The 19,741-nt window shown below is 39.1% G+C and overlaps 1 protein-coding gene across 2 annotated transcripts in view; it reads right to left on the reverse strand.

Moving 5' to 3' along the window:
* The window catches only part of coro1ca (coronin, actin binding protein, 1Ca), a 32,768-nt gene extending 13,233 nt beyond the window's left edge, over positions 1-19,535 (reverse strand). Inside the window, exons 1-2 of one of the 2 annotated variants that reach the window (XM_028034801.1) lie at positions 17,808-19,535; positions 5,908-6,104 (exon numbers count right to left, since the gene is read on the reverse strand). In XM_028034801.1, the coding sequence (XP_027890602.1) occupies positions 5,908-6,104; positions 17,808-19,410 (1,800 nt within the window). In that variant the 5' untranslated portion in view covers positions 19,411-19,535. Of the gene's footprint in view, positions 1-5,907; positions 6,105-15,125; positions 15,259-17,807 lie in introns of those variants that run through there. The other variant, XM_028034802.1, reaches the window with a different exon arrangement.
* Positions 19,536-19,741: the final 206 nt, after the last annotated feature.

The following is a 19,741-nucleotide window of genomic DNA, read 5'->3' on the forward strand; positions in this document are numbered from 1 at the left end:
GTCCAAGTGCTGAGATCAGATGGTTCATGCAAGTTAAATCTTCAATGAATTTCACAAGGGGTTATTGGGTTTATGCTGTATTATTGATCAACAAGCTCATAAAGTATATTGTACATCCACAGAGGAAAATGCCTTTGTGCAAATGTTATCAAAATTTATGGGCTTTTGCCCCATCCATGTGCAGACAGTTTAGCTAAAATTAGTCCAAATTACTACAAATAATCTGGAGTATATAAAAATGCATCTTATCTGTAAAAAAACAGACAGCCAGATTGGAGCAGTAATATCAACTCCAGATGTATTTTGAAGTTGTGCCATTTACAGCATGCTTTTAATTAGTCAGACGTGGAGGGAGAGGGTGAGGGGGGAAACACACTGGAGTCTGCACCTGTTTTTAGTAAAAATGAAGCAGATTAAATTCAGGACTTGCTGCTTAAAAATAAATAAATGTTAAACTTTAAGCCTGACAGACTAAATTAAAACAACTATTTAAATATGGGCTATGAACACAATGAATGTCTTTCTGATAGAGACGACATCTGACTTCAACCCAATTCTATCATCTTGAGCGCTTCTCTCATTTTGGCCTATCCCAGATTTCAGAATTGTACCGACACGGCATGAAGCAGCCAATGGCAGAGCATGAGGAAATGGTCTTGGAAGCCTGTCAGGCAGGGAGCAGTGAATGACCATATATGGTAAAATCTGCAGTCAGCAGGAATGGGCGGTAAAGGCAGAGGGAACTGAGCAATACAGAAGTCTTTAAACACAAACTGACCAAAGTATTGTGAAAGATGTGGGATATAATGTACATCCAAAAGGTTTATGCACTCAGAGGCCGAATGAAGCTTGGTTAGAGCTAAAGGTGGTGTGAAAGGACAAATATTGTGTCATTGTGCACACACCCTGGGATTACTAAAAACTAAGACTGAGCACAGGATGAATGGATCATTGAGGGACTGAATCCAAATCAAATATACTCCACATACAGTGGATAACAGAGGGCACGCACACAGCATGGAAAATAAATGTTTCAGCTAAAACAATGTTAAAAATGTTCCAATGGATGTATAAATCACTGTCATTTTTTTCCGCAGATTTAAATCAAAGTATTTGGAATAACATCCCTTTTTCTATTAAGCACATACAGAAAGGAATCACCAAATACTTGCTAGTTGCCATCACTCCCACAACTTCCTTCATATGGAAATCAGGGAATAAATTAGCTGGTGTTCAACTAAGAATGAGAAGTGGATATTCAAAGCATGAGGGACGAGAAAAGAAATCTGTTTAGCTGGACATCTGATCCCTCCTGTGTGTGTGTGGGTGTGTGTGTGTGTGAGTATACATATATATATACTCTTGTTCTGACAGAATGAATAGCAATAATCATATCTGTGCCGAGTCGGGGGAACCTGCTGCATTAACCCACAGCCTAGGGAGTCAAACAAAGAGCCATCCCATCACAAAATGAGGCTTCAAGTTTGCTTAAAAACCTGCAAGTACTTCTGAATTATTGATGACATTCTCAAATTTCTAATATAAAAAGAAACCGATATATGAGAACATAGGAATGTAGAAAGACATTTCTTCAAACTCCTATTGTTATGCCACTATAACAATGACTGGTTTAATTGTGAAGGGGGAAGGAGCATGATCATACTTCTCCTAGCAAACTAAAGCCCCAGCCCCTCCTCCCAATACTAAAATGCAATAATGACAAAAGGCTTCAGAGGAAGTAAGTGCAGGACAAAGGCCCAGAGCAGCTGGCTGCCTACAGAGACGTATAGCTACAAAGCACAAGCAGATGGGCTAAGAGAACAGATTCAGAGATGGGACAGGGTGAGAGGACTGCAGCAGTGACAGCACTAAAATAAAACAAAACCCAAATAAATCACACTTTCAGTAGGTTAGTCTCACACAGTTGTAATAAATAATTATTTACGAAGTCTCAATACACACATTTTAAGCATTGATTATGGCTTACAGCCAAGAAGAACTGGAAACTAGAGTAACACTTAATAAAAATTTATGTATAATTTAACAATGACCTACAAAAAGATTAAGAAAACTCTAGACATGTCCATATTATCAACTCCTACCACAAAGAGGGTAGAAGATCAACAAAGTTGAGTTTCACAGAGTGCTTTAACAAAAGAAAAAGAAAGTTAAGTGGCAGAAAAAAGTATAGGAGAAAGTTGGCACAAGCAACAAGAAAAAACACAGCCGTGAGAGTATTGTGAAGCTATGCTAATTCACAGAGACACTCACAAGCTACAGACGCCGAATGGAGACGCTGCTTCAACGGCCACCAAACAGCAGCCACATCCAGGAGACAATCGCAAAGTGTTTTCTCTGGCAGAACCAGAGATAACACTTTACGTCTCTATTAGAGCTAAAGAGTAAAATGGCCAAAATTCTCTTTAGATGCAGATTTAATTTTCCAGCTGGACAGCCCACACTTCCAAAAGTACCCATGTCTGGTTTAATGCCCATCACTGTCCTTGTTTGGCCAGCAAACGCTCTTGACTTAAGCCTCAGTCTCTGTGGGGATCAAGAGGAATATGAGATAAAGGAAATCCAACAAGACATTCAAGCTGACAGCCACTATTAAAGCAACCCAGGCTCCCTTAACCAGTCCCTCCAGGAGGCTGCAGTGTTTGTTTTGTGATTGATGCAGCCTAAAATTACCAATTTTGTGGCACCTTTTTTTTAAAGTAGTCAAAGTTAGATTTTTTCTTAAACCTTTATTTAGCCAGGATATAACCCTGTGAGATCAAAGATGCATTTCACAAGAGTGTCTTAGCATATAGTTAAAACAGTTAGTTACAAGCTTTAGCTGAGTTTTAATTTTGCCACAATATGGTATTACAAAAAAGTTGAAATTGTTGCACATAACCTCCTCTTTCCTTCTCTTTTTCTCATCAATTATAATCCCTCCTTACCTGAGAAGACCCTGCATCATCGTCCTGCTGCTGCCTCTGGTCTAATGTCTCCTCCCTGACTGATCTTTCTATTGTGACAAACATTTCCGTTAAATATGTGGAAAGCAACACAGAGCATAACTTCTGTACAGAAATTAAAGAGGATTCGGTTTACTCCTGGCATTAAGAAGCAAGGGGTATAAAATAGATAACACTAGTATTCTTCTTAACCAGCTTAATATAAACTAAAATAGATCAATGATTTAGCCAGTATTTGCTGCATGTAGCAGCTTTACTCAACTTACACGGATTGTCTGGAAGAAAACGGCAAAGCCTTTTTGCTTTTTGGCTCTGGCTAGTTGCTGAACATGACAGACCATGGAGCTCTCCCTTTGCTGATCAGTTCCACAGGTATATCCAGCGCCAGCCTGTGAACGCTCGCGGTGCGTTTAAAGTCGCCTCAGACGTTGTGAAAGAGGAAATTAAATCAGAAATGATCTACCTGGTTAAAATTTAGTTGAGTTGCAGTGATTGGTCAGAAAAGAAGGAAACACAGAAAACATTAAGGTGATTGATCAGATTTGCACAAGATGGCAAAAATTTCATGTTCGTGCAAAATTTGCAAATGAAAGGTGAATTTGTGTTAATAGTTGTGATCGCAACAATGCAACTTCCTGGAGGGACCTCATCATAGCCACAGGCTGATCGAATTCACATCACAATCCACCGATGTGGAGGTAAAAAAATAAATTGGACATAACAGACTACCCTGCTGCTGCAGTTCATCACTTAAAATATACACATACACACACAGACATTGTACGGCGTTGCTGCTGTGTAATTTTGTTAACAGTATAAAAATACGTTTTGCAAACAAGGAAGTGACTTTTACATTTTCTATTTTTATAAGGGTAAATTTTCATTTAGAATATCATTCTCGGTATTGGCAGGATAGTGTGCAGTGAATCCATGTAAAATGAATTACTTAAATTTACATTTTTATGAAATTCTGGTTTTCTGAAATGAACTTTTGGTTTATTGGAACATAACCCACACATAATCCAGGTTTGCAAGAGTAATTCACTGTTTCTACTGTTCACAGGAGCAGTTTTGTCCCATTTCTGAGAGCTGTACAACCTCCTGACACTAGGTAGTTTTATGTTTTTTTCAACAAACATTTCATAATTCAGAAACTTATTTAAGAATTGTACAATGATAAAAGGCTGAAATGATCTAAAAAAAAAAACCCCAGCAAAAATTAAAGAAGGGAATCTCCATTACATCCAGGGGAAAAAAGAAGCATTCAGGTTGGTAAAACATTTTCACTAGCCAAATTGTGAACCCGGCTCATTTGCTGTACTCTGCAAACTGTCTTAAGTCATAGGGTACATACAAAGTTCTTCTGAAAGATAGTGTTCCCTTTCAGCTCCAGTTTCTCAATGAATAGGTCAAATGCTGCAGCTGAAGGACTGGTCTTTCAAGTTCAAGTCCATCCAACCTAAATGCAAGGCGGTCTGAAAATGTATCCGTTTTTCTCCCTGTCTGATTTGAGGTAATTGAGGGGTTTTCTTCAGCAGATGTAGTCGTGAAAGCAGAGTTTGTTCTCTGGCTGCACCACTGCTGTGCATTTACATGGCATGCAGAGAGCAGCTCACACAAAGATGGACCCAGAAAGAAGGGCAATAGAAAAGTGAAAGCCCTGAACCCACAGCCCGCCTCCAGCACAAGCCCTGCATTGAATGAGGTGCTGAGAGGTGTAAGCTGTGCGATGACAGCCCTGAGGATCCAGTTCCCATGCAAGATCCTTCTCATATGACATGGCAGAGTACCACTGTACACTAATTACAGACTTTGGGCAGATCTGTCAACAAATTGCAGTGCTTATGTCGCTCATAGTGTCAGAACTTGCCACCCAGCCAGTGTCTGCCTCTGCTGAAAAGAAACAAGAGGCTAAACAGTTAACTGCCATTCACCATAATGACATCTAAGGGTTTGGGCCTTTTGCTTTTAAATAGGACAGAGGCCGGTTTAAGATGTGGTTTAACCTCTGCCACACATTAATTAATTCCATTATGACAGCACATTAATTTAATTTAATGACAAAAAGCAAGTACACTCAGTTACTTTGTTTACATCAAGACGCTCTATAAAAGCAGTCTTGCCCAACAAAAGTCTTAAATCTTAAGAGTGATTCCTTATATGGAGAAAAGAATCAGGACACTGTTAACTTCAGAGCTTTGGAGTAGTTTCAGGTTTACACATAAGGGCGTGTCAAGCAGCCTGCTGGTAAACATTAATCCCAGAATACACCGACAGGATGGTTCAGCAGAAACGAGGTAGTGCTCGTTACAAATGACCATTTGTTTTATTTAAAAAAAGTGGAAACTAACCAGTGCATACCTTTAAAATAAAAACACAGTTGTCAGATATTTTATGTTAATTTTGCATTCATCCAAATTCAATTTAACGTGACAATAAAGTAATCATATGTACGCAACACCAACAGGATAATCAAACTTCCTTAAGCTAAAGATAAAGATGCACTGGGAAAAAAAAAAAACTGTCATCGATCAGCACAAGCCCTACAAGGGCACTTAAGAGAGGAAAGGAGACTTGAAATTGACAGTTGTCTTCATCAGTGAGGGTTTGAAAGTTCAAGTCGGAAAAAGAAAACCATATTTTCTGTGACATATTAAGACGTGCAGACTGCGAAATAAAGCACACGTTAAAGGCTGATTAGAGCACAGAGTTGCTCAGTTTCAGCCTTTTTAGCTTTCTACAAGCTCTGCCTTTCATGAAACACGCTGGATATGTAAAGTGTTTTAACCCTTTCAAAAATCTCAGAACGAAGGTATGATCTATAATCTACTGTCGAGCCAGAAATCAGACTTTAAGCAAAAAAGCTCATCATATCATCTAGACCTCTCCATCTTCTTCCAATGCACAGTAAATACAAACATTCTCTACATAATCGAAAACTTACCTTATGAAGAGGGAGAACGAGAAAAGCTCCTCCGCCACTGGCCTCAATAATTATGGCAACAAACTTGGGGTTGACTGCACAGAAGGAGCTGTCCCATGTGACCCTTGAGACCCGAATGTCATCGTAGCATTGGTCATACTTCACCGCCTGGCCAAAGATATGACGGAATTTGCTCTGTCGTACAACTCGTCTCATATCTGCAGGGGGAGAAAGAAAAAAGTTATATGCTAGATCTGGCAAATTAAGGCTTGCTTTGCTGAAATTGATGAATATAAAAAAGCTACAAATTCAGCAAAGTTGTAGTGAGGAGAGTGAAATATTTAAGATGTTCAAACTTCGGTGAACTCCTTACTGCAAACTGAAAACATTTCTATCTTTCACTTGAAAGTAACATATGTAGATGTGTTAGCCTACTGTGTGTGTTTTTTTAAACATATTATCAATGGTTATTTTGACAGCTAAAAGCAATCTAATGTTATGTAAATTGTACATATATTTTATGGAGAAAAAAGTGTAATATCTTAAAGTCCTTATACAGGTTTGCTAGTTATTTTAGGGTCCCATCTTCCAGTAGGTCAAATATTAAACAAGAACGCTTATCAGTGGAACAGGACAGAAAGGCCCACTTCCAGAGGAGGATATGCCATACCCAACCCAAACAAAAACAGACTTTGTGGTTGTTTCAGGGAAAATCCTCACCAAGACAAAAATCTGCTGGCAGACAAGAGCTCTGGAAAACATGCTCATTCAGAGAATCAGGTCCCACAGCTCTCTCTACAAAAACACACCACTTCCAAAGATAATGGAAAGCTGGCCAATATCAGATTAAAAAGGAAAAAAGAAGGAAAAAAAAACAACAACAAAAAACAGCTCCTACTTCACCTATAACCTACAGAGACAAATTCCATAAATCACTTTCAAAAGCTCCTCGCGTCTTATTTTGAAATTTTACTTTGATGCGCCCCACAAACGCATTTCCAGGCTGAGTCACCATGACCAAAACGACCCACAGGATGTGGGACATGTTTGGCAGGTGGTTTTCCCATTGTGTGCGTACATGTGGACAAAAAGAAAAGAATCAGCAATGAGGAGAGACAAAGAATGTGACTTAAGCTGCTGTGGCTCGTTTTCTGACACAAAACAAGAATTGCAACACAAGAAGTATGTTGATTCTGCTAGAAGAGGGAAGTGACCAAACGCTTCCATAAAACAAAAGTCATGTGGGATGGTAATCAAGCGATACTGTGGGGTGGGGCTTGTTTGCTTACACCAATATCCACTTATACAACATAAAACTCGGGCTAGTAGCACCTTTTAACCCAAACTGCACAATTAACTACCACATAGCTCAGCAATGCATCAAAACAAGTGAAAAAGTAAACATAAATGCATTTTGATCATTTATAAACCGTTTCTCTCATGTATCCAATATGAAATCTGCTGATTGTCGTGTTGACTGTGCAGCCTGATCGTCAGGAATGTCTGCACACGTACACAAGGCAGCTCCAAGGAAGACAGACGTCATTCTGCTCAACGAAGGTGAAATGGTCTAAGGAAATAACACTGACCTGAGGACATTTTTGACAAAGGACAACATGTTGGTGCCTGCATTAGAGAAATGAGATGTGATGGCACAACTGCCTTCAGATCAGATTATGGTGAATGCTGGTGTGACACGGCACCCAGGAGGCTTGAGGCAGGAACAAAGGAAAAAAAAAAACGCCTCACTGGGAAGGATTTTTAAATATAGATAACTTTTTTGTTGTTGTCGTTTCCCCTTGAACTAATTTAACTTCGTATGTATGAAGCAAGAAAGATTTTCAGGTTCCTTTGAAAAGCAACTGTTAAACATACAGCTCAACTAAACCAGAGCTGGTGAGACAGGAAAAACTGGCCTTCAGTTTCCAAAGGGGGTGGCGGTGTAGAGTTTTACAGGACGTCAGCAAATCATTCAATGCAACGCTTACAACTTCCACAGATGTGTGATCCAGAGGATCGAAAGAACAAACAGAGGAACAAAAAAGGAATTACAAAAATAGGTACATCTACCACCAAGACGAGTCAACGAGCTAAAAGACTTTTGGTACAAACAAAGTTAAACAACAATATGACCTCCAAAAGGCAAAAAATGGCTTAATAGTAAATTCAAGACAGAGAGGTGATCTGTCCATTTATCTGAAGAAAATCTTTTCATAAAGACTAACATGCTCTAGCTTCCTTCTTTCAGCCCTCCTCCAGAGCAAATATGGATACTCTGGTTTCTTGTCAGAGCTGAAAAGCGTGCATGCTAGGCTAAATGGTCTCTCTAAATTGATCTTATGAGTAAGTGTGTATGCATGTGGTTGCTGGTCCAGTGTCTTCATGTTGACCTGTGAATGACTTCTGACCTGTCAGGGATGTCCCTTGCCTCTTGTCCCAATGACCACAGGACACAAGCAACAGTCCTCTAGCAAGACTACGCTGATAACTGTGTGTAGACAATAGATGAACCAACATAGTAAATCAAAAATGTGACCATGTAATAATATATTAAAAAAGTTAAAAGCTTAATAATCAATTATTTGCATTCGACCATTCTTATATAGCTGGATCTCAATCTATTACCTAGTTATGTCATAAAAGCAGCTGCATATTCACCTCAATTCTATGTTTTTCTCCTTGCAATTTCTGATGTTCGGCTAATTTTTGAAAACCCTACAGAAGTCAAACAGGTAAACATTCTGGTCTTTCGTGTATATGTATAAAGAATCCCTGAGGTCACCGTGTGTTACCTGAATGAACATCTGGTCACCAATAGAACCAGAAAACAACACATTTTTAAGAAGATTTTGTAGCAGTGGTAGTCCTTAGTGTGTGTTCAGTAAGAGAAGAGGGATGTGCATTAAAGATCCTAAAGTGGAGACATCTGGTGCATTCTCACTGCACCAGATGTCTAGCATTTGTTTGTTTCCAACACTGAAAACTTCGTTCAGCTAAATTCTTAACAGAAATAAATTCAAATGTAAAAAAATAAACCTTTACTTCTGTCTCTGCTTTGCTAGTCTAGGTTTATTAGCATTGAACTAATCTCTTCAATGATAGTTTTTATGGACTGTAAAGACAAAATAATTTATACTGTCAATGTATAGAATTTTGTCTGTTTGATTGAAAAGAAATATATATATATATATATATATATATATATCCCAAAGGCAGGAGGGGTGAGCATGATGGAAAGTAATTGAGAATCACTGCCCTGATAATTCAGAAATCAGTACCTACTAAAGGTGGGTGAAGAAACAATATTCTATAGCAATAAATTAAAACGGGTGGATAATCTGTCAAAACAGGCAGTTGATCGATAAGGCATAATCTGTCCATCAGGGTTATGGAGGTTTTAATTTCCAATTTTATCATCACAATCTTTTTTATGTAGTAGGAGTGTTGATGTTATTTAAATACTTATCAAATTAAGAAAAGCAGACGTACATTGTTATCTATGAGTTGTATTAGAAACAAAAAATACACAAACTAAGATCTGTTCAAACATGTTCTCTGGTCTAAAGGGAAATACCATCCATCCATCCATCCATTTTCTGTTCACCCTTGTCCCTAATGGGGTCGGGAGGGTTGCTGGTGCCCATCTCCAGCTACGTTCCGGGCGAGAGGCGGGGTACACCCTGGACAGGTCGCCAGTCTGTCGCAGGGCAACACAGAGACAGACAGGACAAACAACCAAGCACACACACACTCACACCTAGGGAGAATTTAGAGAAACCAATTGACCTGACAGTCATGTTTTTGGACTGTGGGAGGAAGCCGGAGTACCCGGAGAGAACCCACGCATGCACAGGGAGAACATGCAAACTCCATGCAGAAAGACCCCGGCCGGGAATCGAACCCAGGACCTTCTTACTGCAAGGCAACAGTGCTACCAACTGCGCCACTGTGCAGCCCTAAAGGGAAAAACTGAAAGGGAAATACTTTTGATAAAAATGAAAATGTGTTATTACTGCAAAAAGAGACTTCCACATCACCCACTTCCTTTAGAGACTGATGCCTGTCTGATGCCTGTTTTTTTTTTAAGTAAAGTTAAATATAAAAGGAGGATGTTTGGCTCCAAAACAGAACAAGACAACTAGAAAACAAATATGTTGCTTTTGTTTAGCCCGCGTAGCAAAATATTAGTCCTTAACATTTAAAGTGCAACGGCCATTTCTGTCCCTTGAGCCACAAAGCATTTTGGTAGCAAAATACTATAGTAATAAATTATCAACCAACTTAGAATAGAAAAGTCAAGTCTGAAAATATGTTGTTCTATTCCTGTACTTAAAGTACAGATCTAGAGTGCAAGCTTAGTGTCAAAACATATTTGCTGCAACCTTTGCTGAAGATATGTGCTGCTTAAAAACAAACTTATTAAAAAGTCTTTAAAATACATTTGCCTGCAAAACCAGTAGAGTAACTTGAGTTAGCTATAAAATAATCCAGCATTGCTCCTCCCCCAATCGTTGCTGCCAACTGCTAGTCAGCAGGATGCAGAAAGGCTATATAACACTTTCAACTCTGTCACAATTGAGACAAATTCTCATCAGTCTGAAAATATTTTTGATAATAAAAAACAGGTGTGGAATCTAAAAGAGCACCATTCCTGTTTTAAAACTACAGCTGCCAAGGTATGAGTGGCATGTTTGTCAAGCAATCAGCAGCAGGACGTCTACCAAAGAAAATAACATGACTACTTTACCAACCAACATCAGCTTGTTAGGCTTGTGTTACCCTAAAGCAAAACTATTCTGCAATTTATTTTTATGTCATTGATTTGATAACAGTATTTTTAAAGACAACCCTAAAGCATAGCAAATGACTAATATACTATAGTATTTTTTGTTACATTGAAGATATTACTGCTGCCATTTTTAAAGTTATTGCAAGAAAAGCATTTCAGATGTTATTCCGTAGTTCCACTTTTAAAAGGGGCTGAACTGAAGAGTTTATGGACACAATGCCTACAAATACAGAAGAATCGCATTTTAAAAATCCTAGCTATAGCAATGATTAGTCTTCTTTATTCAAGACAAAAACAATCAAACTTCACTGATGACATTTTCCACGTCATTGCTGTTTATTCATGCACTCTACAAAGCTGCACTCACAATGCATTAAGGGAAATTGTTTGCAACTTCTATAAACATTGTTAAGTGTTTTAAAATGAACACTTAAGACACTGCTTTAGTTAAAAATGCAAAAAAGTTCACAAAAATCAACTATTTAAAATAGTATTCTTAAACTAGAATGCAATGGCTGACAAATGGATTTGCAGATATAACAGACAGCTAATTTCTCTCAAAGCACAGGGAAGCTCAATAGACATTCAAATTAAACCAGATAACGTACATTGTTTAAACTGATCTAATAAATACAAAGAAATATGTAAGTCACAATTGCCCAAGTCTGAGTTGCATCCAGCTGACAAACAGCAGCAGCAGCAGCAGAAATCTGGAAGTTCTGTGTTAGTGTTTTACATTCATCTTTTGAGTCCTTACTTAAAAATGCTTACAGACCTATTTTACCCACACTTAGCTTCCCCTGTCACAACACACACTTCCATGATGCCACCTCAGAGCACTCCACATTGTGTCTGTTCTTTGCCTTTTTGTTACCAAGACCACAGATAACTGGCAGCTAAATCCTCTTCCTGTAAGTGAGGTCACAGGCCGCTTTGGAAACCAGATTCCAGTCAGATTCCACTGAATCGCAGATAAGGAACCTTTTTTTTTTCCAGCTCCGCTCAACGCCACATGACTGTGATAGAGTATCGTACTGACAAGTCAGGCAACAAATAGTCAGAAATATTTCCAATACTTAATTCATCACCTCTTTTTCCAATCTGTGCTCCATCAGGGAAAGCCTTGTTGCTGGGCTTTAAACAAGTTATACAGTGGACATGTTGCCAGTTCTTCAGAAACTTGATCTAATATTTACAAATACATTTTCAGCTCTTTACTTCCTCTTTCCTGAACAGGAATAACAGACTCCTTCGGTTCAGACATAAAAAAATGGACTAGATAAGGTCTGGAAGTTTAGTGTGAAACTGACTATGGTTTAAGCTCAAGCCCCTCCATTCTCACTTCAACTTTCTGCATTGAGAGACTTAAAACTAAATCTTAAACTTCTTATCCTACTTAAGCCCTGGTTTACAAGGATCATTTTATAGTAATGCAAAACCAATCAAAACAGGAAAAGGTCGTGTTTTTTGCCGGTAACAGTGTGTGCACATGTATCAAGTTGCAACTGTATGAAAAGCCACGTAAGTAGAACATCTGCCTGCTTACAGCTTAGATCCTTAAAAAAAAAAAAAAAAAAAAAAAAAAGTCCTGAGTACAAAGCAGTCGCCTCCTCTTCCTGATCAGCCACTTCCCCCTTCCCCTAATGAATTATGCACAAAACAGCACTCCGTTTCAACACTTGTCACTGGTTTTGGTGGGAGACAATGCAAGAAATGATTTTGCACCTGCCTGAACTGCGAGGCTTGAAAGAGGACAAGAATCAGAGATGATTCAGCCATTCACAATGCAGCATAGCCTCTATGCTTCACTAGAGACATTGTGTCAAACATGTAAATACCTACGTGACAAAAATATTGTCTACATTGATGTCAGAAAGACCCATTGTAATTAAAAATCTAATTTACAAGGATATCCTGGACAACACGACAGCATTAAAACAAAACACACGCTTCAGAACAGTCAGTGAAGGGTCATTAAAAGAAATGAATAAAAGAAACTAAAACCAGTCCAATAACATGTTCAACAGCGGAATAAAAAAAGCTAGCTTAAATGCAGCCATATTCTCCTGACTAGTTTTCATACAGGCTGCATAATATTTAGAAAAAATATTGCTGAAAAATGCAATGATGATACTGATTGCTACTAACCCACATTCACAAAATTACTGATATCACCACCATTTTGTCAACTTTAGGATCTTTGTCACTGAAATCCATTTCAGAGGTGTCAGTAACGGACCATCCAAGTGGCTATTATTAGCAATCAGAGTTCTAAAACATTGCAGCCCAAATAATACAACATTCCAAATATTTCATCCAAGCAGTTGATTTATTGGACACACTGATGTATCTTGTAGCTGTATCTTTTAGTAGTGCAAATATTTTGATAAAGTTTCATCTTCTGCAAGCTGTGTAAAAATTTAGCAGGTTAAGATCTGCCTAATCTACAAAGTCTCAACAGGAAACAGCAGCCGAGTCTGTTGTTCACGAGCTGTTTCTTTTTATTTGTGCTTAAAAAAACAAAAAGAAATTTCTCCTATTGATTAAGAAAAAAACACAGCATGCAACATTAACATTACATTTTGAATAATATTTCCTCCATTGAATCTTCTTCAACACAGTCGAGATAAAATCAGACAAGACTGGACACCACCTGAGGTATGTCATACATGTTTGAAGAATTTAATCTATGATGACGAGACAAGTCAGTTCTTTCCAAAGAACATGTTCTAGCAGACAGAGGTTTTGTTGTTTTAATAAAGTGCCTTGTTATGCAATTTTTTACACACTCAGCACGTATGACAAACACACACATCAGTATCATGTCAATTCTTAAATGAGTTCAAAAGTTAACCACAGCCCCTACACCATGCTGCAGTCCACAGGACCAAACCCTCCATTACATCTTCTGCTTGGTTTGCCTCTGCTTCCTGACCCACTTCCTCAGTCCACAAAGCCATAGGAAGAGAGGTTGTGCACTTCTAAAGGCTTCGTGCCGCACCATAACCAGTAGAGACGGCCGTGTCTGAAACAGCTTACAAATCCAAACACAGCTGTACTACTGTTGACCCCCGGCTGCCCTCTCGGTCAGCCGTCACCTCCATTGAAACTCACAGCAACGTTCAGGAAGGATTAGATTAATACTGGAGAGAGTAGTAACCCATTTCAGCTAAAAAGGCAAAAGTACATCTTTCTGGTAGTCTAACCAATTGTTACAGACTAAACTATCCTACACTTGTGGACAAGAAACATGCAAAAAATGAAGACTATGACATACTTCACTAAAGAATCTACGACTGCTAGGCCAATCATTCATTCATTCATTCATTCATTCAACACCTTACAGGTGAATTAATTTCCCGCCATAAATTTCTGGAGAATCAGAATACTTTATTGATTCCAGGGGGCAATTATGTTGTGTCAGCCACTTATTCTAATTGTACATCTGAAACAAAACAAAAAATATAAAAGAATTAAACTGGTCAAGAATGAGTATAAAAACGTGAACAATTTAATGACAGAGATTAAGTGCCTTAGCATAAAATGTAAATGCTAAACCATCATCTTAGCTTGATTTGATCACATTAGGATACTTAAAAATCAAATATTTATCACTTCTGATTGGGCTTGTTTCAGAAAACTACAACTAACTGAACTCCCTCAAGAATAATCAGGAATTCACCGAGACGTAAACTCAATACATTTCCCTTGTCTGTCCTCAGTGAGCGAGATTAAGACAGACGGACCCCACAGGATTTCACACTGACAATTCTCCACGTGTGATAACTAAAAGAAGCAGAGCCGGTGGAGGATGTAGTGTTTGTATCCAGCTGGGAAAGCAGACGTGAAGTCGGTCACCCTTCCTCCCTTCTATAAACCACGGTGTTAATGGGTCAAGTCCGAAGTACGCATCTCGACGGAGACATTTTTACTGAGGACATCTGATTTCATTCTAACGGTCTAGGAAAGTACGAGAGTTGACCACTGCATATTTCTGCACGGAGTAGCTATTGTTCAGTTAGGAGAGAAAGCCAGGGGCCAGGGCGCGGTTGGACTGACTGCACCTCGGTCTGTGTGTGGATGTGTCGTTCCGGAGATAAGTTTTGCTGCCGCACTACGGTTAGCCTACCCCACCCCGCTCAATAACGAACAGCAGCACATTTCCCCTTCAGGAGTTGTCAAAGGGAGCACAAACATTGCACCTAGACGTGTAATTAATCTGCCTTTTGATTGGGAACTTCTCAAAGAGGTTGACGATAGCCGTTTTAAAGGCCGCCGCTAGCTAAGAAACAATTCCCATTAAACCGACTATCCTGATTCATTTTAGCTAGCGCAGGCACTTTCCTGTCTGGACTGCTGTGGTTAGGAGGAGGAAAAGAAGAGCACTAGTTCCAATGCAAGATAAGAATACACATACAAAAACACTCAAACAAAACAACATATTACCCACCTTCCTAGGGGGGAAATAAAGGTATTCCTGAATGGTAAATGATAGAACACAGCCAAACGCGAATCCCACTTTATTCCTCCCTCTACCGGAGCCGCTGCTGACACAACAAGCAGTTCTGTGCTCTTTCGCCTCTCTGTCATAAGCCCCGCCCCATTATTCCTTATAAGGAGTCGTGCTGTTCCCAATTTTCTTTGACAGACAGCTTCATCAGCCAATCAGTGACATTATGTATTGAAGGGATCGGAGTTCACGCTCGCTCTCTTTTTTTTTTTCTGTCGTGATGGAAATTGCGGCTCTTTTCCGGGAGCCGGAACATTTTGCTCAGTTTTACAAGAGCCGACCTTTTTGGCTCGAAAACGTCTCTTAATATCGCCTTTAGATCCTTCGATATTTAATTACTATGAATGTATAAATAGCGTACATGTTTATCATGTAGAACAGCCTGTCATGGTTAGTTTTTCGTTGTTCTGCTATTTTGTTGTGAATTGTTCACAATAAAAACTTAACCAAAAGCAAACCTCCCAAGCACGTCTCTGATGACGTCACAAGTGGTCAAAGTTGGAGCTACTTTAGTTTTTTCTTCTTTATTTGCATGTTTTTAAACAAATAATACCTTAAAAGGTGTTTACTCGAATTCTGCCCAGTAAGAGAAACATGTCTTAGCGGTATATGAGAATTCATAGCAATAAAACTTGCAAATTAAGGGGATGCAGGCAGAAGATGACATTTACAATTTTTTTATAAGTGACCACTATGCAGGGCAACCAATTGGGCTGAAAAAAAACTGTCTTTTCAGTGAAATTAGTTGTTCTTTACAGGTGACTTTATTGCTTTTTGTAAAAAGTAATGGAATTCCAACAAAAAATAAATAAGTAAATAAATTAATATTTTGGTCATGGCTTGTTTCCAGTAAGAAAAAAAGCAAAGCAACAGCACATATGTTATTATTTATTCAACAAATCACTTAGTATAATAAAAAGAGTTTACATTTCTTGAAGAAACTCTTTTCTATTGAGGGCAAAATTTCCCCACAAGATGGCGTTATTCTGCTAATTCAGAGTGAGATGGACTCCTTATAGCAGATCCAACATCTGTTTTCTTTAACTTCCTTCATTTTAGCTGGGAAGGTGATGTATGTGATTGTGGTCAGTCTGGGAACCAAGCCATTTACATTCCATAAACAGAGAAAGCAGACCTTTTGTCCAGCTATTAAGATAATGTGTCTGTTATCCTGGACATTTTAATGTAGGTACTTTTCTTGGTATCAATGTGATCAGTGTGATCAAATGAAAATCCTAAATCCAATGGATAACTCAGGGAAAATACTAACTTGAATAGTTTAAAACTCAGAATTTGAGATCATTATGTTTAGAAAATCACTGTGAAAAATATTTGACCCCTTGGAGTTTTTGTTTTTTTTCTTCCAGTTTTGCTTTTGTTTCAGTTAATGAAAATGAAATACTAGACAAAAAAAATAATCTGGGAAAATACCAAAATCAGTTTTTAAATAATGATTACATTTATTAAATAATAATTTTAAAAAATCAAATCAGACCAGCTTGATGAAAAATAAACCAGAGTTTGATTTCAGAAGACACATCCAGGACTGATTATACTGAATGTAGAATGAAGAAATACCTTAAATCAGGGTAAAGCTACAATGTGTCAAAACATGACTCCTCTGATATGAAGATATTCCAAAGCAGATGAGAAAAAAAAGAGAAAAAAATCATATATATATATATATATATATATATATATATATATATATATGCCTCGGTTAAAGACTTACAAGGCCAACAACACTGCTGACTGATTGTCTCACAATTGCCAAGAAACATATTTTTGATCCTGAAGTTTTATGGAAGGTGTGCGACCTGTTACATCTGATGTAGAGCTTACATAATATTCCAGAAAATGAGCATAACGTTGACAGTAAAAATAGATTTTTGTAGTCTGGAGTTGCTTTGCTGCTTCAGGACCTGGACAATAAGCAGTCATTCATGAAACAATTAATTCTGCTTCAGAAAATCCTGAAGAAGAATGCCAGACTTTCAATTGGGGCCATAAGCTCAAGCCCACTTGGGTTATGCCACAAGAACATGGTCCAAAACACACTCGCAAGTCCACTTCAGACAGGCTCCAAAATAAACACAGATTTTGGAGTGGCCTAGTCAAAGTTTGGTCCAAAATATAACTACAACACTGTGGAACTACCTTAAACAGGCCATTGTTGCCTAAAAACCTTTGAAGATGGCTGAAATAAAACCATTATGGAAATAAGAGTAGACCTATCTTTTGAAATGTTCTTTTTTTCCCCTAAATCCATCTTTTGGCATGAAAAAGGGGAGATTTTTTTATTTTTACTAAAAGGTTTCTTCATTGAAAATGACTGTTGGCAGTTCTTTCTGCCATGAATTGAGCAACCAAAGGTTTAGGGAGCAACTACTTTTATAAACAGGGAAAAAATTGTTTAAATATAATTAATTTCTCTTAATAGATAAAATTCTACTTTGAAAACTGTAATCTGTATTTACCCTGGTTAACTTTGTGTGACATTAAAGTGTGATGAATTTAAGCATCTAAATGTAACAACAACAAAATAAAAACAAGACACCTGTTAAGGGGAAAATACTTTTCCCCTTCACTGCATGGTGGTTACCCTAATGTGGATTCTCTTACCTCTCCTCACTGATGGCTTCCTCTCGACTGTCTTGTCTGGGGATTTTTGAGGCGAATCAAAAGCTGCTTTCATCTGCGCCACCTTCACGGATTGGGCCAGCTCCTCCGCAGACTTAACTTCTGCTAGTTTGGGTCGATCATGGTGCTGCAACTTCTCATGCAGCTGAATCGTCTCTTTTATGAGGTCAGAAACAGGCCTGGGTCTTGGTGGGCTCTGAGACTTGTCTCTCATTGAGACACCATCTCTCTCAGTTCCCTCTGCTGGAACATTTTCTGAGTTGCGATCCGGTTGTGTGCTGGCTGGGATCTGGCTGATTTCTTGTGTGATAACCAACCCATCAACCAAAGGAGCACCAGCATCAGCAGGTGGTGCAGCCACATCTTCAGGGCCCTCTTTTGCTACCTGCCTGTCTCCTAATAGAGTATCTGCTCCGTCAGAGCCAGATGTTTTGGTTTTGGTTTCACTCTTAACTGCTGAAGGTTCTCCATTGGCATCAGTCTTCTCCTCATTAAGCGTCTTAGAGGAGTTAATTTCCCCACCGTTCTCTGTTGACTCAGCCGAGGAAGGTCTGGATTCCTTAACGATCTCACCGCTTTGCTCACATGATGTTGTCTCATGTAAAACAGCTGATTGCGGGCTGTTTGAAGACATGCTCTCAGAGGGGCCTGTGTTTGACCTTATCTCAGCATCTGCCTTCACTGAATCATCTTTTGAATCGATGTTCTTAGCTCCTGGGTAATGTGATTCAGTTAGTGAGCTATCACTCGTAGCATCACCGCTGGTTGCAGGCTGAAAACAAACTGAATCTGAGGTTGTAATTTGAGCCGCCACGGTCTGTTTCACATCCATCTTCTCATCGTGGGAACCTTTTAATGCAGGATTTGGATCAGGTTGTTTGCTTAGAGTCATTTGTGTGTCACCTTCAGGCTGATTGTTCCAGGTGGTTAATGCTGCTGCTGCTGTGGTATTAAGGATCTTCTCCTCATCGGTTGTGTCGGTATAAACCTCTTTTATTTTATCCAGAGATGGAGTTGCCTCTGTTTTGTTTCTCTTCAGAAGCTTCTCTAGAATAGAGCTTGGCTCAGTATCCGAGGCTGCAATTGGTGCTGACTCTGATGTTATTGCATCATTAGTTTCAGCTGTGTCAGGGAGTGAAGGCTGCATCTCTGTCTCCTGGTCACACACATTAGTTACCTTTGGCCTAGCTAAAGAGCAGTCACCCAAAACATATTTTAGTGTTACTTCTTTTTCACTGAGGTCTGTTTTCTCCTTTGGGGTTACCCTTTGAATGGTATCGCCCCTGTACAATAAAGACTCTTTCTGGAGAGTGTTTTCCAAAGGATGTGGGGGCTGAGCTGGAGGCGGTTCCTTCCTCTCAGTTAAATCGCCGACTGTTCCTGTGCAGAGCTTAATTTCCTCATTTCCAGCTTCAGCTCTAATAATTTCATTCAGGTCCACAACAAGTAGTGACTCACTTCCTGTATGAACTCCATAGGTGCAGTTCTTCAGCATCATAGAGTCTTGCTCAGAGTGTCCAAAAGAGCTTGCATCCTCTGATTTGTCATCTTTTTGTGTGGAAGTTTCCTCCGCCTGTTGCTCCATCCTGATCTTTGCAGATGCTCGAAGGTGATCTGCAGTTTTCCTCTTGCTTTTGTTAATTTTAGATAATCTGTGTGTTGTTTTAAGCCTGTCTGTTCCTGAGGTACTGTCTGGGTTCTTTTCAGTCTCATGTGGAGACAGAGGAGCAGTCCAGCCTCCTCCTCCTTGTTCACCTCCGCCCTCCTTTTCTGCAGCCCCTCCCTGTCTCACCTCCCTTGCAGTGTACTGACTCTCACACTCGTGCCTCTCAATGGAAGTTATTGTCGGTTCATAGCTGGGCCTCTCATTTGGATGATAACAGTGTGGCTCATCTGACTTTTTCCCATCCTCGTCG

The sequence above is a fragment of the Xiphophorus couchianus genome, chromosome 12, assembly GCF_001444195.1.
Source record: "Xiphophorus couchianus chromosome 12, X_couchianus-1.0, whole genome shotgun sequence".
Classification (NCBI taxonomy): Eukaryota; Metazoa; Chordata; class Actinopteri; order Cyprinodontiformes; family Poeciliidae; genus Xiphophorus; species Xiphophorus couchianus.